Below are 23,659 nucleotides of genomic sequence, written 5' to 3' on the forward strand. Positions count from 1 at the left end.
CTATACTTCTGAAGAGATTCTCTGTGGCCTGACACGATTGGACCCAGCAGATTTTGTTAAAGATCTTTTTTTTTCTGTCACAATGACAAATGTTGATTGGAGGCCTCCATGTGTCCCGATCACTGGGGCCTCAGCAGCAAAGGCAGGAGCTGATGCCTCTGTTCTATCAGACTCTGGCTAACCTGGGCCAGAACCCTGGGGCCTTGTGGACAGCCTGATTGAGGATGACCACCAATGCCACGTCAGCCTCTCTATTCTTCTCTCCAGCCGCTATTGCTGGTCTTTAATCTGCTGGAGGAATTGATGAATATCACACAAGGAGGTGATAGGTGTCAGGGGAATCATCTGGCATTCCCTCCACAGCATGGTCTGATGGAGTATGTGCAGGACCAGCTGGAGGAGAGCCGGTTGGCATCCCCGATAGCCCATCTCCAAGGCCTCCCTAATGTTTCTCTGCAGTGTGTGGTAGCCTGGTATCTAGGAGAATCAGAGAAATCAGAGAAACAAAATGACATTTTCTTTGCCTACTTACTGTAGTTCAATCATGTAAAAAATGAGTAACAGGACATATGCAAAACAAAGATATGTGATTATATGTAGAAGACAATTAATGGATTTTAAAGGCCAAAACAAATGTCCTTAATCCACCCCCCCCCCCCCCCCTCCCGGTGGATGATGTAGTGGCATGAAACACAAGCGTCCGTGATGTTTACTGATAATTCCTGCTGAAGGACGCTGAACTACTCTAGTTGCAGAAAGAGGCAACGTAGGTGGGCGTTCCTGCGGGGTAACACGGAGGTGGCTAGCTGGACGCGGGCGCGTCTCAATCAGGGACTGTCTTTTTTTGCAGTTTTTTTGGTCGCCACTTCCAGATGGACATTCTGCGCCTCCATAGGACTAGTGCACTGTTGGTGCGTCTCTTAACACACAGAGCGGCATATTAGCTCCGCAACCGGTGGGCGTCCTCTGTACGAGTTCCATTGACTGCAGCATTTGCATAAATTGTCCATTTAGTGTCGGGAGAAGCTGGGGGCAGCTGCCCAAGTGCGTGACGAAAAACTGGGACGTGCCCACATGTCGCTCACCAATGGGCGTGGCTTAGCTGCAACAAGGCCACAACCCCTTTTGCGCCACCCAGACCCAAAAGGGCTTCAACAGCATTTTGCAGTGCCATGTAATGCCCACTGATCTATGCCTAGCTGGTCAAGGGTTCATCCTACAGCAAACTAATGACCCAAAACATACTTCTACGTTATGTCAAAAATGTAAGCACTCAGGATGAACAATCGTACTGGGGACAGGAGAGGATAAGCCAACGTTTCTATGTATTTATCACGTTGTCATCAGGATTATCATACATGAGAAACACTCTTACCTTGTATCCCCAAGCACACACCACGGGAGCTGTAACATGCGTCCGGACGTCCGCCTCGGCACATGCTGATGACATTACCAGGAGACTCATAGCCAAGGTAACAGACACCTAATACAAAATAATATCTGGATGTTAAACAGGAATAAATACTATGGTATTACATAAATACAGTGGCCATAGCAACACACACACACACTCATTTTTGTAGGAAGCCAATTAACCTACCAGTATATTTTTGGAGTGTGGGAGGAAACCGGAGCACCCAGAGGAAACCCACGCAAGCACAGGGAGAATATACAAACTCCACACAGTTAGGGCCGTAGTGGGAATCAAACCCACAACCTCAGTGCTTGTGTGGCAGTAATGCTACCATTACACCGTCTGTGCTGCCCATATCACTAATGACCTTATACATGAAACACATCACAGCAAATAAAATAAATTGCAGTATATAAATCCAGATGACAAGTGCCCATTTGGACAGATGGTGGATCAGAGGACATACCCAGCACTTTTCGAGCTGCTGGTCTGCCCCCAGTTCTTCTCTCTAGTGTTTAAATACTGTACACATGCGGGCGGCATCCACTCGCCGCTGAGCAGCAGGTAAGAGGGAAACATCTCATCCAAACACCCCTCCGTGGGACACTGCAGCCCACGTGTGGGACAGTGACGGAGGGCCTGATTCACTGCCGATCGCAACTGCGATTACGCACACAATAGGCCAATTGTTGCGTTCTATGGATGCATCTCCGAACGCGAACCGGCCACGCGATTGAGACTACAATCACAATGACTACGCAGACCCATCGCAGAGTGATTGGCAGGAAGTACCGTTTGCGGGAGGTGATGGGGGGTGGTCGGCGAAACGCATGCGTGCCAGTGCGTTTGAACGCCGTTGCAGGGGTGAGCATAAATTAGCCACTGTGATGCCTTACGCAGCCTGAGGCCTCACTGCGTGCGATGAGGTTAGCAATTCCTGAGTAAGGTCAGAGCTTGTGCAAGTGTGCCTGAGGCTGCGATGGTACTCGATGTTACCGATAATTTTGCAGTCTTGCTAAACATTACGGATGTGTGTAAGGTAAAGAGGGTGTCCTTATGTAGTGCTGAGAATGCATAGTGATCGCAGTGGATTAGCATACTATCGCAGTGAGATTGTGTGTAATCGCTATTGCAATCGCAGTTGCGATCAGTAGTGAATCAGGTCCAGAGAGCCTGAAAAGCTGGACTGTCTTGCCCACTTTGGGAAGGTTGTACAAAACAGGGTATAATCATTTTAGACAGTGCAGTATCCACATGACACATAGGGACAGATGTACTAAGACTTAGAAAGTGATAAAATGGAGAGAGATTAGCTACCAACCAATCAACTCCTAACTGTCATTTTTCAAACACAACCTGTAACATGGCAGTTAGGAGCTGATTGATAGGTACTTTATCACTCTGCAAGGCTTAATACATCTCCCCATAATAGCCTACCAGTACAGATAGCATCCCTAGTCTAATCCCTCACATCCAGAACCTTCGGACGCAGCAGAGGATCAGAGAAGACAGAAGAAGAAGAGATCTGCGGTTCAGTTCTACTCGGCTCTTTTCTCCAAATTAGCACAAGTTTGTATTTATCATGGTGACTATCCAAAACACTGGAGAGCCGGATAGAGAATACGATGGTGTTATCCAGACCCGAACATAACCGAGTAGAACCAATCTGCTCATCTCTACTAATTACAAAAGTCGCCGCCTCCTGCTGCATTAGCATATTATCTCACACCCACTGCGCACAAAGGTCCTGATTCAGAGATTCACGCTAATGCAATTGCAACTGCGTACTCTCATGGATCGCAATTGCGAATATATGCTAATGCCTTCCGAAGCTTCCCGGAATACAGGGACGCCCACTGCTGCCTTCTCATATCAGTCTGACAACTTGCAACAGAACAAACATCGGAAACATCGACACAGATCGGGCAGCCGCACAGCTTCTGAGCAAAGTCTGACCTGTCTCACACCGCGTCTCTCCTGACGCGCTGAGAGCTCTCGCGCTGACGAAGGAGATCGCAATGGAAAGTTTATGTACTCTCATGAAACGGAGTTTAAACGGTCCCGATACGCCTGCGTTTTCTTAGCCACCCCCCTGTTACCTCCCCCAAATGCTGACTAGCTGTCGCTCTCTTTGCTAATGAATCCCCTGTGCGTGCGTAATCGCAAACCAATTGCTACACGTGCGCTGTAATGGCTAAAAATAGCTCGATCTGCGCAAATATCGGCTTTGTCAAAGTGTATATAACAACAAAGGAGCATAAAAGTGATATAAATACCTGATCAGTCTCCTCATAGTGGCCAAAAGGGAACCTAGAACATAAAACAGAAAAGTAGAGATGACTAATGGGGCAAAGTGTTGTTAGCAGGATTACTCTGACGGAAAGATCTTAGCGTTGTAGTGACCAGGACTAATTCCTTATCATAAACTAATGCAGAGGTGCAGCTGCAACAATGGGTTATATTGTGCTTGTGATATATATGAGTTTAGTTATATATGGTGCAAACACTGTGCTTCAAAGAGGGATTAATGTCATCAGACACCAACTACTCTAGCACTATGGTTTAGGGTTAAATCGGCGCACCACATAAGAAACCAATGAAAACACAGGAAGAACATAAAAACCTCATAGTGTGTCCTGGAATGGAACCTCATGGCCCAATGATGTGAGGCAGCAATGCTATCCACCATGCCAGCGTGTCACTCCAATACACGTTTGCATCCCATTGCACCTACTAGAATCGGTGCACATGGCGCAGCATCCCATTGTACCTGCTAAAATTGGTGCACATGGCGCAGCACATAGTTACCTACTTTTTGTTCTTCCTCCGCGGGGAGAAGCAGGTGGGCGGTGATGGGGGGGAGGGGACACGTTTCATGTCATTAAGCCCTGCTCCAACTGCGGTAAATTGTAGCTAATACTACATATTTATATAGGGTCGGGGCCAAATTACGAGATTCTTATAGAATCGCTTCATTAAGCTCTGCCACCCTCCTCGCTGACTACTGATCCCCAGGAAAAGTCTCTGCATTCTGCCCACTTACACTAGGAAGTGGATGTGGGGGGGAAGTGCCTACTCTTCCCGGGGTGCAGGGGGGTTGCCCGAAAAAACTGGAGCCTCCTGCAGATTCCGGAAGACTAACCAAGTATGGCGCAGCAGATGATTGCTCCTAATGATAAGCTCTGATGGCCATGCGTTTCCAGGTCCATCATTATCTCCCAACTGGTCACTTACTTATAATTTTATCTTCTCCCATAAAGCCCCCTCCTTCATTCAACATCAACAATCAGATGGACAGCGTAAGGCAGGTGCAATCTGACTGAGCCAGTTTAAACCCCGTGGTTGTGGTAGCAGTATACCTTTAAGAACTTTGATGTTGGTGTCAAGCCATTAGTCTTATGGTGCCTACACACATAGCGATGTGCTGACAAACAGACATCGTGCACGATTTCCCTTGAAAACTCTCCTCGGCAGCTCTGCACACGATTTGGTGTTTGCAGTGTTCAATCTACAAACGATCTATCGTTCATCCAGACTTTTCTCCAGTGCATTTGTATCCCAGATTGGCAGATCTGCCCTACAGCACGGCAGATCTGAAGATGCGATGTACGACCAGCGGGAACGTGCATCGCATCGTGATCGTGAGTGGGGACTTGCGATTTACTCATATTTTACACGATCTTTCGTTCCAATGCGTCGGAATTGGCCAGATCGTGTAAAATATCGCTATTTGTGTCGGCATCTTTAGCCTATAGGGTTCCTTAGGGGTTTGGCCTTGCTGGTATATTATGTCTGTTATCCATAGACTCAGCCTCTTTGTTTCTGGAAATCCCACCCTCCCCCCCTCCCTGTTTTTGGTGTGTTGTTTATTATGTGTGTGTTGGGGCAGTAATAACGGTAATGTGCTTTTAGTTATACAAATTAGATGGGTGCGCTCTCCTTGTTCAATGATAGGCCAGAAAAGTCCCTACAGGGAAATGACACAGCCCGTCCGGCGTGCTTTGCTGGAGAGTTGAACACCAACGAGTGATGCGTTTGGTCTGTGTGTGTTTTGTGGGAGTGTCTGGTCTTTGTTGTCCGCCACCATACTAACTTTAAGCTCACAATCAAGTTCAAGTGGTAACATCTAATTATCTAATTCGATAGCCCAAATTCAATATTATATTAATTATTAATAATATGATGTCAAATAAATTTGACCTTTAATTTTAAATCCAACTCCTGTTGTCCGTGTGTTTATTTTTAGATAAGTTTTTAGTTGTGTTAAGTCTGTAAGGTCTAATGTACATATCAACCATTGGGAGTTTAACCATATATCAAAATTATTATTTTTTTCCATAATCATTCATCAATTATTAATAATTCATTCATTATTATTTCTATACATTTATCCACCACAAATTGCATGGGCTGTCTGTACATAAAGAAACATGGCTTCCCAATTCTTGCTTAGGCTTCACTTCAGTCTACGACCTTACCTGTGGCCTTGCGCGGTGCTGGCTCTTTGCTAGAACAAAGACAAGACATAAAAACTGCATGATTCATACAGAACATGTATATTGTATTTACTCATCAATGCCTAAAGAATTAGCGTTATTTTTGTAATTAAATAAATGATAGACCTCATTCTGAGTAGGGCGCAAAGCAGCGTTGTCCGGCCGGGCGTGTCAGCCAAATATACTATCTTAAGCCAATGAGAGAACGGAAAGCCGGGCTGCCGGGTGTGTTGTGAAAAGACCACAATGTTGACAGGTTTGACATGGACATTAGGTGACCAGTAATTTGTCGTTTGTCAAGTCTTTTTGAATATGATGCCACAAGCTTGGTACACCTATCATTGGGCAGTTTCGCCCATTCCTCTTTGCAGCACCTCTCATGCTCCATCAGATTGGATGGGAAGTGTCGGTGCACAGCCATTTTCAAATCTCTCCAGAGATGTTCAATCGGATTCAAGTCTGGGCCACTCAAGGACATTCACAGTTGTCCTGAAGCCACTCCTTTGATATCTTGGCTGTGTGCTTAGGGTCGTTGTCATTCTGAAAGATTAACCGTCGCCCCAGTCTGAGGTCAAGAGCGCACTGAAGCAGGTTTTCATCCAGGATGTCTCTGTACATTGCTGCATTCATCTTTCCATCTATCCTGACTAGTCTCCCAGTTCCTGCCGCTGAAAAACATCCCCACAGCATGATGCTGCCACCATCATGCTTCACTGTAGGGATGGTATTGGCCCGGTGTTGAGTAGTTCCTGGCTTACTCCAAATATAACGCCTGGCATTCACGCCAAAGAGTTCAATCTTTGTCTCATCATGGTCTGAGAGTCCTTGGCAAACTCCAGGCGGGCTGCCATGTGCTTTTTGCTAAAGAGTGGCTTCCGTCTGGCCACTCTACCATACAGGCCTGATTGGTGGATTGCTGCAGAGATGGTTGTTGTCACGGCCAGGGTTTCTCGGCATGGTGGTCACCGGGTATTACCTGTGAGATCATTGTGGCGAGGGGTCTCTGGCAGCGGAGCTGGTGTTTGGCGAGGGGCATTGGCTGCGCGTGGTTCTGTGCGGGCACATTGTCACTGAGGCCTGGTGGTGTTTCCGTTCCGTTTGGCATGGGTGCCACCATCTTGCCTCAGGTCATGTGATTCAGCTGTCCAATCCAAGTGGGTCATGTGCTCTTTCCAGCCAGTCACAGCCCAGCACCTGGTATTTAGGAAGGTCCAGAGCCTTCATTCATTGCCAGTGCAACGTGTTTCTCAGCTGCGGCTGAGAGAGAGTACCTGTGCCTTACCTGCCTGCTTGTTATACGCTTCTAGCCTGAACCTTGCCTGCTCCAACCTTGACTTACCCTGCACCCTCCATATACCTTCCCGCCTGCCTGAGTACCTGAACCTGCTGTTTCCCTGCACTTTGCCTCATTTCACTCCCAGCTGGACTTTATTACCTCTAGCCTGCATCTGTTACAGCTCATCATACCTGCATTCTGTTACAGCTCACTATATTGTATACTGGACTGTTCCTGCCTGTCACTATCTGGACATACCTGCATTCTGATACAGCTCACTATATTGTATACTGGACTGTTCCTGCCTGTCACTATCTGGACATTTCTCCATTAACCCCCACTACAGTTATCAAGTGCACTTTAGTGCTATACCTGGACTTTTTCATTTGCCATTCCCATGTCTTCTAAGTCACTTATTAAAAACCCCACTTTTTCATTTAAGTCTGCTTCTGTGTCTGCTCCTATCACCACCCCGGGTCCACAACAAATTCAGAACCTCACAGTTCTCCTTCTGGAAGATTCTCCTCTCTCCACAGAGGAAAGCTGTAGCTCTGACAGAGTGACCATCGGGATCTTGGTCACCTCCCTGACTAGGGCCCTTCTCCCCCAATCGCTCAGTTTAGATGGCCAGCCAACTCTAGGAAGAGTCCTAGTGGTTCCGAACTTCTTCCATTTACAGGTGATGGAGGCCACTGTGCTCATTGGGACCTTCAAAGCAGCAGATATTTTTCTGTACCCTTCCCCAGATTTGTGCCTCGAAACAATCCTGTCTCGGAGGTCTACAGACAATTCCTTGGACTTCATGCTTGGTTTGTGCTCTGACATGCACTGTCAAGTGTGGTACCTTATATAGACAGGTGTATGCCTTTCAAAATAAATCATGTCCAATCAATTGAATTTACCACATGTGGACTCCACCTGTGGTAAATGTAGGAACATCTCAAGGATGATCAGTGGAAACAGGATGCATCTGAGCTCAATTTTGAGCTTCATGGCAAAGGCTGTGAATACTTATGTACATGTGATTTCTTAGGTTTTTTTTTTTTTCATTAAATTTGCAAAAATCTTTTTACACGTTGTCGTCATTATAGGGTATGGTGTGTAGAATTTTGAGGACAAAAATGAATTTATTCCATTTTGGAATAAGGCTGTAACATAACAAAATGTGCAAAAAGTGACGCGCTGTGAATACTTTCCGGATGCACTGTATACAGCATACTCGCTACCACCCCGGGGGGCTCAGAAGAATCCCAAATTTTGGGAAGCCTTCCCAGACTCCAGAAACAGTAGACCAGCCTCCCGGATTCCACTTCACCAACAAATTGGGGGGGCGGGGGGGTGCAGGAGATTGATAACTTATTATTATGTAAAATGAATGACATTTGCAACCAAGAACTCACCTGGGGGTTGGTATTTTGTCTATGACCACAGGAGACTCCTCCTAAAACAATATTTTTACAAAATTACAAAAAGTTGTTTATTGCAAAAAGCATCACTTAAAGTTATTGGAAATATGTAATTACAGCTACATTACAAAATAGACTTAGGCCCATCAATAAGCCCGATTCCCCAATACCCAATTCTGCGTTGATCAGTAAAATCGCATTTTTGGGCCAGAATCAGTGAATCAAGGATTTCCAACATGTTGGATTTTGCCTATTTTTAAACACGATCATTGGCACAATGCAGGATTGTACCAATAGATTGTTGATGTATGGGCTGCATCATGCAGCATCTATTGGGAAAGATCATGGGCTCCGTCACTTTCACACATTGGAGGCAGCCATTTTGTAGGTTGAACCATACTGCAGGAGATTGCTGCCCGTCATTAGGAAATGGTGGCATCCATTAGTATGAGACATTATGACTCTATGAGGTCAATAATCCCTACCTAGTGCATTGATAGGCTGAATATAGGTTCAGTCCACAAAATAGATGCCCTAACTGGGTGCAGATGACAAGTCCACATTATTAAAACAAATAGCAAATGTGACATTTTGGGTATAAAATAAAAGGCCTTATAGGGAAACGGGTCCAACAATAATCAGGCTAATTTTTAAATGAAAGACGATTTCCTGCCATTATATGTAGGACAAGAATGAAAAACAACATGTAATTAATTGTGTAAATGTGCTTTATGGAGGAGACAGTTCAATCTCATTGCTCAATCCAATTAGCCGCGAGTCCCCTATACGCCGCAATTACGGTACCACTGGACTCGCAGATTTTTGTTCACAGTCCCATAGGGTTGCGCACAAAATGTGAGGGTCTGGAGTGAGATCAGGCCTCAAGGGGGGGGGGCGAGTGACTGCCATTGCCGATGTTTTCTACGCCGTTGTAACGTCAACTCACTCCCTTCGCGACTCAGTGGATTGAGATTGAGCCCTCAAAGTGCAGCTGTTTTAATTTATTGCAAAGCAACTCCGGGGCCCAGCGCTCACCTGCTCAGGAAGGCTGACCCCGGGGGGAGAAGAGACAGGTGAGGATTTGCTAGTTGAGGGCTGTATAAGGTGGAATCCTCGGGTGCTACATCAGAGCCTGTCAGAAGACAGGAAGTAATGTCTGATGGTGACTCCCACCAGAAAATGGGAAATGATGTCAGAGCTCGCCAGCAGACAGAAAGTGGTGTCAGAGCCCGCTAGAAGACAGGAAGTGGTGTCAGAGCCCGCCAGAAGACAAGAAGTGATGCCAGGGACGGCTAGAAGAGAAAGAGACGCTTGGTGCCAAAGAAGCAGAAAGGACTGTTGAGTGCAGTATAGGAGGAAGGAGGTGTGGTCATTGGTGGGACAGTTGTCTGTCTGAAGAGACCCCCTGGGGAAGGAGAGGCAGAGAATACACAGCAAGGGAGCCTACAAGGGAGCCCTGTAACTGCAGGGAGAGTGAGTAACAAGGAGGGAGAAAATACAGAGAGGGGCAAAGCCAGAGGGAGCAACGGCATTATAGAGGCGCTGAATGCTATGAGGAGAGCTGACCGTCTAATAATGCGAGCTGACAGAACTACTTTAGAGAGCTGCCAGTTTGAAAGAGAAAGCTGCCAATCTAACAGGGAGAGCTGCTAGAATCACAGATGGTAATGCCAGTGTCAAGAGTGACAGATGCCAATTCCAGAGTGGGATCTGCCAATGTCATAGAGTAGGCTTACACAGTCAGAGGGCAATCTACTAGTACAAAGAGGTAGCCATTTTCTTGTCTATGTTATCTTTATTATGTGTATTGTATTTACATGCCATTAACCACTTTAGGGCAGGTGTCTGTAGTTCCATATTGGAATATGGCCCAAATGTTACAACCCCACAGACAGAATACGACTCGGGTGGAAGCACTGCGCCTGAGAAGAGGCGACATTTATGTAGGATTGTGAAATGACCCAACCACTCAATACGCACAGCTACCCAGGGTCTACACCAAGTAGATTGGATGAAGACCGGATCGTTACTTACCACTTTCAGTCTCTTCTGTGTTACATTTATTAGCGCCAACCAGATGTTAAACAGCACCTGTCTGATTTCTGCTGGAGCATTCTGCTCAAAATATATTTCACTTCCATTGCAGAAATGTATTTTTATTATACATGATTTTTTGTCAACCACTGAGATCTTTAAGCAGGAAAGTGGGTACATACTGTAACAAATGAAAAGGTTTGATAAGTTATCAGATTGCGTAAATAAACTCCTTAATGTCATAACATCTATATAGATTTCCCAAATTACCATGGGCAGATCTGGTGCCCAGGGACTGATTGTGATACTCCTGCTGTAATCATTTATGCCTATTGTAGAGATTATAGACAGTTAGGGCATTGTAGAGAGGAAAATATCTTCCATTAATAATAATTTAACTATTGCGCAAATGATCACTGTAATCACTATAAGAACTGTTTTGTTTTGGGTTTTTTGTAACAGTAATGTCAGTGAGGACAGGTAACCTGAAATCCCTTTTGTTTGGTTTTGTCATGTTCTTTTGATGTTGTGTTATAATTCTGTCCACACAAATAAATAGGAAGTTTCAATCACTCAGGAAGCCCTGTGGTAATCCTGTGTAGTTTCAATTAAAATGTACATCCCATATGATGTCCAGTGAGCAGGAAAAGGCAATTACCTGACAGGATATTGGTAAACATAGCCTTTTGTCTATGCTCGCATATCGATTACTTGGAGATATGAATTTGGCATCAAACACAGCAGGAGTGAGCACTCAGCAGTCTGGTCACAGGTGTGACTACACATAAACAGAGATAAAAGTTCAAAGCCAAATGTTGTCAATTTAATAGCTAGGAACTTCAGAAATCATAGAAATATACCTGACATTTGTCTGCTGGTTTCTTGTCATTTGGGAATCACTAGGATGTATGATTGGGGAGAAATTAGGTATCTAACCAATCACACCTCACAGCAATGTCATATTTAAATTAATTTGATAGTTTATCTCATAGATATTAATGTGATCATACCATTTTTCATGTCACTATCACACAGGTGAAATTATGTGCAGATATTTGTACTTAAGTTAAAAATTATGTGGGTAGTCCAAGTGTGTACCCTGATTTAAGTAAATGGTCAGCCCGTCAATAGAGACTTGGTCATGATATAATCTATGGTGTAGGTGCACAGGAGATTAACGGTAGGGAGTCTGTTGTTTTGTGTCAGCCATTGGGTCTCAATCCAATTAGGTGTCAGTTAGCGAATGCGAGTTTGTTTCATGAAACTCTCATATATAGCGCAAATGCGCACACCCGAGAAATGTGAGATCCAGACAAGGCTGTTAGTGACCATAAGGAAAGTACTAGAGGTTCAAATGGATGATTTTTGCAATTTGCACTTTTTATTACTCTTGGTAAAAATATAACAAGCAAGTGTTTTTCATCAAATGAAAGTTTTTCCATCATTTTGGGATAGAGAAAAATGTCTGTATAGTAATTTTTAAATGTTTTTATACAAGTCTGTAAAAACATTGGAAAAAACACTTTTAGCTCTAACCTCCAAGTTCTAAACCCCTCCGATATCAATATAACATCTCCACATGCCTGTCCTACATCATTTACACCTCCACATACCTGTCCCCCATCATTTACACCTCCACATACCTGCCCCACATCATTTACACCTCCACATACCTGTCTCCCATCATTTACACCTCCACATACCTGTCCCACATCATTTACACCTCCACATACCTGCCCCACATCATTTACACCTCCACATACCTGCTCCCCATCATTTACACCTCCACATACCTGTCCCACATCATTTACACCTCCACATACCTGTCCCCCATCATTTACACCTCCACATACCTGTCCCCCATCATTTACACCTCCACATTCCTGTCCCACATCATTTACACCTCCCCATACCAGTCCCACATCATTTACACCTCCACATACCAGTCCCACATCATTTACACTAGGGATGTGCAGGCTCGGATAGGTTCGAGTTTGCACGTGGAGTTCGGATTTTTCCCTCCAAAAAAACGGAACTCAGAAAGAGGCAAAACGTCATCTTACATGGACGAACATCATCATTCCTGGAAAAGTCCAGGAATAATGATGTTCGTCCATGTAAGATGACGTTTTGCCTCTTTCTGAGTTCCGTTTTTTAGGAGGGAAAAATCCGAACTCCACGTGCAAACTCGAACCTATCCGAGCCTGCACATCCCTAATTTACACCTCCACATACCTGTCCTGTCCCACATCATTTACACCTCCACATTTCTGTCCCACATCATTTACACCTCCACACACCTGTCATACATCATTTACACCTCAACACACCTGTCCCACATCATTTACACCTCCACATACCTGTCATACATCATTTACACCTCCACATACCTGTCATACATCATTTACACCTCCACATACCAGTCCCACATCATTAAAACCTCCACAACAGTGGCAAACGCTGGATTTCTAGAAGGCAGTGTCCAACAAGTGTGGCCACTCCATGAAGAGGGCATAATTAGCACTTATCCAGCTTTAATATGCATCATACGAAGTGTTTTGAACTTTTGAGTGTCATAAATCCAACATACTGTATACAGAATCAGTGATCACAGTAAGCCATTAAATGCAGCAGTAGGGCCATCCTGCCTGAGCTGAATGTTGTTATGTCAGATGTGGGCTCCATTCCAGAATATTGGAGCAAGTCTGGGAGTCTGGGGGAGCAGCAGAAGAACCTAGCACTGCCCTGGACATATATGTACATATAAATCTCGTTATGCACAGGATAGTGTATAATTATATGGTATTAATAATGAACCCTATTGATGATCTATAGCAGTGCACACCTAACAGTGCATGTTTTCCAGATCTCTTAGTTGATGCACAGGTGTATTTATTAAAGGCTGACCTGACACATGTTAAAAGATCCACAGGTGGTGCTAATTATTTCATTTGTGATACTGAGGAGAGCATACAGCATTAGTAAAATTCTATTATATTACTATTTCTATTGTGGTCATGGTGTGGTCTGGAGAGGGGGGTTTCCAGGCAACAAGAACCCCCCCCTTCCCTCCGCCACGTTTGCCTATGCACATACCTGTCCCACATAATTTAACCCATTACTGAGCTTTTTAGAGATATTTACCTGAAAACTGACATTAATCTATTGGCCAAATTATTCTATTTAAACCCCTCCAAGTGCATGATTATCCATTGGGAGGAATGTAGGTTCTGCACTGTGGAGCTGATCAGACCCGCTCGCTAAGAAGCGATCGCTTGTAGCTGGCTGATTTTTGCAATCTGCGCATGCTTCGCAATGCGCGAACCAGTGCGAAAGATTGGGAAGTGCTCGCTCGCCCAGCATAGACAGCCCAGTTGAATGAGTGACAGGAGAGGCCGTTTGTGGGTGGTAATAAGGGCAGGCCACTAGAAACGGGGGAGTGTTAGTATGAACGTAGGCGTGCCTGTGTGTTCCAATGCCGTTTCAGAGGCGTGCATAATTAACAGGCAGCGTCATAGTGCACGTCACCTGGTTGTATTTCACACTGAAGTGATCGCAGTGCTTGCGGCAAGGTATAGTCAACCTCAAGCGCTGCGATCGCATCCGATGGTGCTCGATGTACCAATGTTTTCATGCACTTCCAGGAGATGACGTACGCAAGTGGGCGTCTTATGAATGGCTGGTGGGCGTCTGCTTACACAAAGTGATCGCACGCCTAGACATGGTGGGCGTGCTAATGCCTTGCCGTACGATCGCCTGCCTTGCTGGGCATGTGCTGGATTTGCATACGCTGGGAGCGAGCGAATGCATCTAGCGAGCGGGTCTGAATGAGCTCCTTTGTCCTGACATTTTTACCGTAAAACAAAGACTTCCCCTATCACCTGCTCAAAGGGCTGCACACAAATAAAGGCTAATTTCCTCTGAATAAGCAATGCAAGTCTAAAATTGGATTGCAAAAAAATTTGCAGTGCGAGTAGCCATAAGAATGTCACGCAGAACCCAACTCGCACCTTTTACGATTGACCCCCTAATTGAGAGACTGCACCTTCATTTTTTCAGCTGTGCCCCCAGTACAGAATAGGCTTCATGTTAAAGTCTAAGGTTTTTTTTTTAAATATTTTTATTTGTAATTGCATACATTTGTCTATGTAATCTGTAACCCGTTTACTTTATATCATTTATGTAACTAAGCATTGTTCTTCTTTTGTAAATAAAGTATTCCTTTATTACACCCCTTTTACACCAGAGCTACTGTATAACTCGGGTTAATGCAGGGATAACCCGTGTAGCTCATTGGTGTAAAAGGGAATAGGGTTGGATTCCCGGGTCGAGCGACCCGACAATCCAACCCAGGTAACTTGCAGGGTTTAACACGGGAGTAACCCGTGAAACCCTGCAGTGTAAACGGCGCGATCTGGGTTACGATGACCTGGAGCGCGCTGCATGCCAGCCGATCGTCTGGCTTCAGTGGCGCTTGGAGATGACGTCACTTCCACGCCGGAAAAGCCGGCTCAGGAATATCCTGGGTCGGCGCCAGCTAATTCCGGGTCTGATCCGGTTTGGAACCCAGGGCCTGATTCAGAGCCGGACGCTCTGAACGAGCGCCCGGCTCTGAATCAGGGCGTTTTTTTATTTTTTTTGCGAAGCGGCTTCTTGGACGCTTGCACAGCTTATGCGAGCGTCCATGATGATGGTCGCGATGGTCAAGACCATCGCGACCATCAGGCTTGCGACGAGACCCTTGCAGTAGGGTCTCGTTGACCGCAAGCCCTGGAGTGATTTTGGCTCTATCAGAGCCAAAATCACTCCCACTGACATCACTAGTGATGTCAGTGGGGCCGGACCCAGACGGTAGGCGTTCCCATGGGAACGCCTCCGTCTGGGCAGTCACGCCCCCGGCACGCCCACCAAAGGGGGCGTGCTGTCACTCACCATCGACAGCACGCCCCCTTTGCTGCGAGACCCATAGCGACGGCTTCCCCGTCGTTATTCGGGTCTCGCGCATGCGCACGACGGAGGCGCCTCCGTCGTGCGCATGAGCATTTGGGCAACATCGACCCGCTTGCGAGCGCTCAGCGCTCGCGAGCGGGTCTGAATCAGGCCCCCTGTTCCAACCTCCGGGTCAGACACGGAATTTAGGTATAAAAGTGGTATTAATCTATTTCATATATGCTCCAGAACCCAGTCTTTGAGAAAGCTATTATGGAGCATACACACGGTCAGCTTTGTCAGATGAACGATTTGAACGATTTTACCAAAGATTTGAACGATTTTTGACTGCATTAAAATGAATGGAATCGTCCAAGTCTGACTGCAAACACATCAGATGTCAGATATTGTTATCTGACCATCGGGAACGCGCATCGTTCATCTGACAGATATGTCAGATTTTCCTTCAGATATGAACAATTGAACGATTTTTCAAATCGTTATCATTCAGATCTGAAGGAAAATCTGACCGTGTGTATGCTCCATAAGATCACCTTTGTTAAGCTATAACTATTATGAAAGGTGCATACACACACGATTTTTTTCATGATTATCATTAACGATATTGTTTATCGTTCAAAAAAAACGTTCACTTTCTGAGTTAAAACGATGAACGATTATCGTTCATGCGCGTTCACGTTTGTAGTTCAGTCAGACTGACTAACTCAACTATTTTCATTAAGGGAATATGCAATAATCCTTTGTAGTTCAAAAAAATCGTTCATTACACTTTAAAAAATCTGACAGAAAATCGTTGGTAACAAAATCGTTGTGTGTGTATGCAGCTTTATTGCTAGAAGCATAGGACTAATATGATGAGATACCTTTAATTTGAACTATCATTATAACATGGGAACCTTATCTTGGACCTAAATATATATATTTACTGTCCATTTGCTAGTAGACTAATTAGAGGGTAATAAACCAAGATAAATTATTCCCCAGTGAACAGCTATGTATATAGCAAGATCCATTTCCCACATCCAATGTGCTAATTATACATAATAGGATTTCTGGAAATTAATATTCCGGAGGTTTGATGGGAAATATATGAGATTCAAATCCCTAGTGTGAGAAGACCTATGCACTCAGGGCTCTATTTATTATCATTATTTTTACTAAAATAAAGTGAAAAAGGGTGTTTTCACATCCTTTTCACATTATTTTAGTATCACCTAAAGTTACTAAAGGGCAATTGGAGTAGAATTCATAAAATTCTACTCCAAGCCCTAATTATCACTTATTTTTAGTAAGCAGATCGGATTTTCCATAATTGTAATGGGAAATGTGATCTGGCCAAAGTTACGAAAAATAAAATGTGAAAAAATACCGGGGGAAGCCCTGTGATATCCAGGGTCTCCCCCGATAACCGGACTCATGCTCTGCTCTAACGGGCAGAGCAGAGCCCGAAGCTGGCCCCAGTGATCAGCTGTGTGGTCTAAACAGACCACACACTGATACACTGTAAAAAAAAAAAAAAAAAAAACTTACCAGAGTCCAGGGACCGGAGATCGGGGCTCCCGTGATATCACCTGACCGAGTCCCAGTGCAGGATGGAACGTCAGCTGACCGGAGCCACGGAGCACCACGATCACTGCAGGTAAGTGTAATTAAGGGAGGGGGGTTCGCGGGGTCCATGAACTTGATGGCGGGGCTTAGTGGTGGGAGGCGGGGCTTAGCGACGGTCGGTTGGCGCATGCGTCGACATTTGTCAAGGTATTTTTTGCGAAAATACCGTCATGGGTGTGCGGAGGGGATTCACAGGGACAGAGCTTTATCGCAAGCTCTGTCCCTGCAAGGGATTTGTAGTAAATCCCTGTGATATTGCCTGAATTCGCAATGCGAATTCAGTCGGTAATATCACACAACAATCTGCATTACAAATGCGGATTGTAGTAAATAGAGCCCTATGTCACTTTAAGTTTCTTATAAGAACATATGATCTATCTTACATTTATGAATTGAATGTGACTGGCGGACATAAAGTAAAAATCATAATGCACAAGCCTAATCTGCAATTTATGCTAGAATAATTTGGTTGAACACACCATTACAATTGTGTATGTATCTAATAACACATCAAAGGCATATGTGATAATAATACCCAAATAACATACAGTGGGGCTCTTTGGTTTTAAGCACAGTCTTTATTTGTATTGTCTTCACGAGTATTTGTCACTATGTAAGTTTTTTTAATATTTCACTGTAAGTACCTACATTTTTATGGAGGAGAAATAAAAGTCATATTTTAATTTAAATCAGTGCACCACCACCGGACAACTTCTGTCTGTTTTTTAAATTCGATCCTTCTAAATAGTTGCCAGCTGGCAGCACCCCCAGTACAAGGTGATTATCACGATAAGGTGAATAAGTACGTAGAATATATAATCCAATTATACAGGGTTTCTTTGGAGAATATACTGATATAGGGACTAGTGCAGTAGTTTTTTTCTTCTTTTTAGAAGCAGGGGGCAACCAACTAACTGCGTGGTAGTTTGTCACAGGTTCTGCGCAATTCTGATAGTGTTTGGGGACCTGTGGCCCTTTGTATTTACCACAGGTGGTGGCAGTAAAGAGAGGTGTATGATACCACGGGCTGAAAGGTAGAATATTCATGGTAGTATATTAGGCTTTGCTCACACTACATCAGGGCTAGTGGATCAGTGCGATTGCAGTCGTAATGCTACTGTAATATCAAGGTCATTCAAAGCATCATAGTTAGTGCAAACTCAGGGATACCTCCTGGGGTCCCTGACCCCTATATAGAAAGCCACCTGTAGCACTGCCCAGGAGCAGTAGAAGGCGGCGTTATGTATTACCTTCTCGGCTGAAGCTGTTCCGCGTCACTTTCCCCATCTAGTGGTACATGATCCACCAGCAGGAGTGCATCTGGGATGTTATCCTCTCTACTGGCGGAGAGAATGGCCAGGCACACAGTTTTAGGGTGTGGTGTGGAACCCACACTGTGCTCTGTGCTGACCTAGAACAAAGAATTAACATGGTCAAGCTAAAAGGCATCTGCTATGAAACATTACCTGAAATATCTTGTACAGTAGATGTTGTAAAATAATCTATAGTTGAAGGAAAATCTCATACTTTTATCTAGTGTTGTTTCTAGCAGATCAAGTGATGACCTTAGATTGTACAAACTTGGTGACATTTTTAGGTGCAGATCGGAGGGGCGGGGAGCGCGCACATGGTGTCACATCCATCTCGGTGCGTCTTTAGATGCAGTTGCTGTCAGCGACACGCCCGCGACTGGCAGGCAACCCCTGTGACTGTGCAGGAACGACCACTGAAATCCACAACTCTTCCGTCCAAATTCCTTCTACCTCTCCATGCGGGAACCATCGGGACGCATTTGCGCAGTACTTCCTGCTGGTAGTGTCAGTGTACAGGGACCAGAACCTCTTAGCCTAAGACTGCTGGTACCATAACCTATTAGCAGCTGCTAGTTCAGCTGTCAGCGCTTCCACATCAGGTTGGCAAGAAAGCCGCCTGATGCAGAAGTGCTGACAGCGGAACAGGCAGGAGGCAGGCAGCTCCGATCGTGTGCGGCCCGCGGCTGGTGCAGAGACAAGTGCGCTAGTGAGTAGCATTATGCACCTCATATGTAGCGGTGGTGATGATATCGTGTACCCCTGGTGCTCTGTGGGGTCTGCAGAGCAGGTATATCTGCAGGGGTCTCATAGGTGCGTCCATTCACTAGGAACGCCAGGGAGGAAAGACGCGCGAACTAGGCACCCATGCGCAGTATCGGCATTGCACAGTATCGGCATTACGCAGTATCGGCATGCGCAATTTCGGCATTGCGCAGTGCAGTATCGGCATTGCGAGCAATTAGTCTGCACCTCTGAATCAGACCTAAGACCTCCTCACTTAGTGACGCCAGCCTAGTTATCTACAGATGAAAATAAAATTATCATTTGTTACCTCCCAGAACCTGCTGGAGTATATGGCAGATTTTCCTATAAGTCCATACTCTCCATTTTGTAGCAGATCATTAATCTTGATCCTGTCCATTTGTATTTGTCTCACTAAATAATAAAAGATATAATAACAAAGAGACAATCAGCTGAATTAACCACTACTGATATATTTCATCTCATTAAAGCAAACTATATACAGGCTGAGTCTCCCATATCTGAAATGCTCGGGCCCAGGAGCATTTTAGATTTCTTATGATGTCATGGCTGCCCCAAAATATATCGTTTTTTGGAATATTTTGGTTTTTAGAATATATGGCTATGGGAGATTTGGGGTGATGGATTGGTCACGGGCTAGTCACCCATTCGCTCCATGTGCCTGGACCACTCAATTCACTGGGGTAGTGAGTGGTATGGGGGGTTGGATTACTCTCCCAGGAGCCCGGGAAAGCTCCCTAATATTCTTATGTCCATGGAGATTCAGGGCAGGATGTACTATCATTGTGCGGTACATTCTGCCAGACATCGCATCTCTACTGATCGCATATGTACTAACATATGCAATCAGTACCACAAAGGGCAGCTCTTCCGATAAGAGTTGGCCTTTGCGATCAGTGCTGCGCCCTGGACCTCCAGGTTTATGACCCAGGAGTCCATCTGTGCATGCGCAGAGTAACGTGGTGGCCGCGGAGCATGCTGGGAAGGATCCGATCGGATCCCTCATACCTGTGCGATGCGGTAGAAGCCCATAGGCTTCTATAGCGTAACACCAGCAAAAGCTGGCATTACCCTCTCCGTCGGAGCCCCGGCGGCCACCCAATAGTACATATGAAAAAAGCTGTAAAACCCAGAAAACAGGGTTTTCATCGCATTTTTCACACTTGCCAAGTCTCCCTAATTGCCAGAGAGACTCCCTGAAATAGTAGTAATCTCCGTCAGTGGCGTACCTCCCCGCGGTGTCACCTGGTGCGGGGAGGGATGCTGTGTGTGCGGCTCCGCCGACAAAAAAAGGGGCATGGCCTCGCGGCCCAAACCCCGGTGGTCCCGTTCTTGTTACTGCAGGGGGGTGCAGAAGGTGCCTTGTGGCAGTACCGTTTCCCTTACAATGTCAGGAGCAGAGTGCTGCACTCAATGCTACAGTGCAGCACTCGGCTCCTGTCACTGAAGGGGAGTCTGCACATTGGTGTCACCTTTCGTCGGGTGACACCCGGGTGCGGGCCGCACCCCACTTGTGATGCCACTGATCTCCCTGAGGAGGTTAGCAATCTCCCTGATGTAGCTGTTATATACTTGAAGGAAGAAAAAAAAAAAGAGAAATCACAGAGATATACACTCATAGGGTATAATCAGTGCCATTTCCCTGCATTGGTTATAAGGCACAATGATGCATTTTCATATAAGGTTTCCTGTGGCCACTTACAGTATATGGAATCCTTTGTAAAGCACAATACATGAGTCATACTTGTCTACTTTAGAAAAATCATTTCCTGGAGATTGTGGGGCCTATTCATCATAACTAAAAACTCTCTGGAGGTAATTAGGTTTAGAGCTCGCATGGAGTTCTACCTATTGACCGGAGTAATTCATCATTCCTCCTCCCTATAACTATCTATTTTTGTGATGACAGCTTTTCGGGAAATAGATAGTTATCCCTCTCTACACTAACTTACCGCAGCTGTAATCTGTGCTGCGCATGCGCTGTTACATTCGTAATACCAGCGCATGCACAGCACTGCCTACAGCTGGGGTAATTGTGTCTGCCCCCCAAACTCCTCCTCCCCCTCACCTCCCTGTCCCCCACTTACCTGCCCGCTGCAGCCACCTCCGGCTCTGGCTGCTGCTCTGACCCTGTGTTCTCCCGGAACAACACAGTAAAGTATAAAAAAAAGACAAAAAAACTTTATAGTAATGCCCCTGTAGTAGTGCCCATATAGTAATGCCCCTGTAGTAGTGCCCATATAGTAATGCCCCTGTAGTAGTGCCCATATGGTAATGCCCCTGTAGTAGTGCCCATATGGTAATGCCCCTGTAGTGCTGCTTACACAAAAAAATAAAAAATGACTTACCTTAAACCCCGCTCCAACATCGCCTCCGTCCGGCTGCTCCTCGGAACTATGGGAGAGATGCTATGACGTCTCTCCTATAGTGCCCATGGGGAGAGCCGGAAACTGGAGTTCAGGAGAGAACTCAGCCTCCGGCTACCGCGGCGCTGCAGGGAAGGAGCCGGACGCCTGCTGGTAATATAATCTCCAAAATCTCGTCTGGCTTGGAGCCTCCCTGCAGCGCCAGGCTGGAGGACACTGCCCCCCCCCAGTTGCGTCTCTGATACAGTATATAACAGGTTAATAATGTGGGAAAGGTGCAATCAGGGAGATTGCTGCTATTTCAGGGAGCCTGCCTGACAATGAGGGAGAGTTGGTAAGTATGACATGAGCAAGCCCTGAGAAGTATCAGTGTGTTTTCATCAACAAGTAGATCTTACTAACTACTTTGGGGCTCATTTACATTTGGATGTAAATCAGTATTATGACACGCCTCTCAGAGGTAGCTGTACACGCCCACTTTACCACCACGCTCATAGGTGTTGCTTTCACAATCTCTCTGAGGGGGTCTATTTACTAAGCAGTGTTAGGAGACAGAGGGCCTGATTCAGAGCCGGACATCAAAAGGCGTATGAACTGCTCGCTATTCTTGTGGTAGCATTTTCCTACCGCAATCATGCGAGCAGTTCAGACTAAAAGACAACCAAGTGACGTGGTCGATGACGCTGCTTTGTTAATTATGCACACCCTTAAAATGCCCGTTTTGACCGTTTGGCACGCCTGCGTTCGGATCTCCACTCCCCGTTTTCAAGCACCTTCCCCTGTTACCATCCACAAACGCCTCATCCTGTCACTCAAATTACAAGCCCCTCGCTATTTTGCGAGCACACGATTTCCGACCGCACTGACTGGTTGGTGCATGCGCATTACGACCCATACGCATGCGCAGATGTGCGAACATCGCTCGGAGCGAGCGAGCGGCCGCTTACGAGCGGCTCTGAATCAGGCCCAGAGTGAAAAGTGATCAGGTGCCAGCCAATCAGCTCCCAACTGTCATCTCACAGGCTGTGTTTGAAAAATGACAGTTGGGAGCTGATTGGCTGGCACCTGATCACTTTTCACTCTGTCTCCTAACACTGCTTAGTAAATAGACCCCTGAATTTGAAATGTCTTTTCAGAAGTAGGCAAGTATGTTAGGCAGGATGTACTGTAGCTATGCCCTCCCATCTTTCTAAACAATAAACATAATAAAGGTAGTACTGATGGTTCTGGGATAACTTACCTTCTTCCATAGCTAACAGAAGAAATGTGCATTAGTCTCCCTAGTCACTCACCAGTAAGCCATTGTCCTCTATGATGCAGTAATTACATTACAACTGAAGATGTCACTATAATGCAGCAGCTATGTACCTACCCACCAACATGACCCCTGCCACCCGGTACATAATGCTCTGCTCCTGGATTTCCCACCTAATTAATGATTGCAGTCACCTGTGTTGAACTAGTAAATAGATGAGGCAGGGGTTTCAGCACAGGTGGCTGCAATCATCAATTATGAAGGAAGCCCAGGAGCAGAGCACTTTGATGGATTGGGTCATGTTGGAGGGTCTGTATGTACCTGGTGTTGTAGCCCAGGTGTAGGCAACCTGTGGCACTCCAGCTGCTTTGAAACTATACATCCCAGCATGACCTGCCACAAGCTTATCATGCCCTAACACCAAAGATGTGGAAGGGCATGCTGGGATGCATAGTTCCACAGCAGCTGGAATGCCGTGGGTTGCCTACCCCTATAAATGTAGCCTCAAGCGAAATAAATTTCCTTACAGTAGTTTACTCTGACTTAACATTATAGTGCCCTAGACAGGATTTACAAGGGGGCTGGGGGTTCTGCGTATGTGTGTGAGTACCAGAGCTAGCAGTATTAGGGGGATATTTGTGCACCTTGTCAATAATGACTTTTAACTTTTTAGTTAAAACCCCCGAAATCTCACTGTGTTCTTCAGGGCCAGCTCCCTGCTCTGCATGCACTGACTCTGCTTCAGCTGGTACTTCCTGGTTCCTGCTGTGTCATGTGAC

General features: G+C 45.6%; 1 protein-coding gene across 1 annotated transcript; it reads right to left on the reverse strand.

Moving 5' to 3' along the window:
- LOC148502737 (uncharacterized) lies at positions 1 to 23,659 on the reverse strand. Its single transcript, XM_088449381.1, has 9 exons — positions 23,575 to 23,659; positions 19,549 to 19,652; positions 18,435 to 18,595; positions 10,627 to 10,807; positions 8,587 to 8,627; positions 5,893 to 5,921; positions 3,691 to 3,724; positions 1,376 to 1,483; positions 1 to 477 (listed from the first exon to the last, which is right to left on the reverse strand). Coding segments are annotated over exons 1-8 (573 nt in total). The 5' UTR covers positions 23,576 to 23,659; the 3' UTR covers positions 1 to 477; positions 1,376 to 1,461.

This window comes from Taudactylus pleione, unplaced genomic scaffold, assembly GCF_031769625.1.
Source record: "Taudactylus pleione unplaced genomic scaffold, aTauple2 ptg000484l, whole genome shotgun sequence".
Taxonomy (NCBI): domain Eukaryota; kingdom Metazoa; phylum Chordata; class Amphibia; order Anura; family Myobatrachidae; genus Taudactylus; species Taudactylus pleione.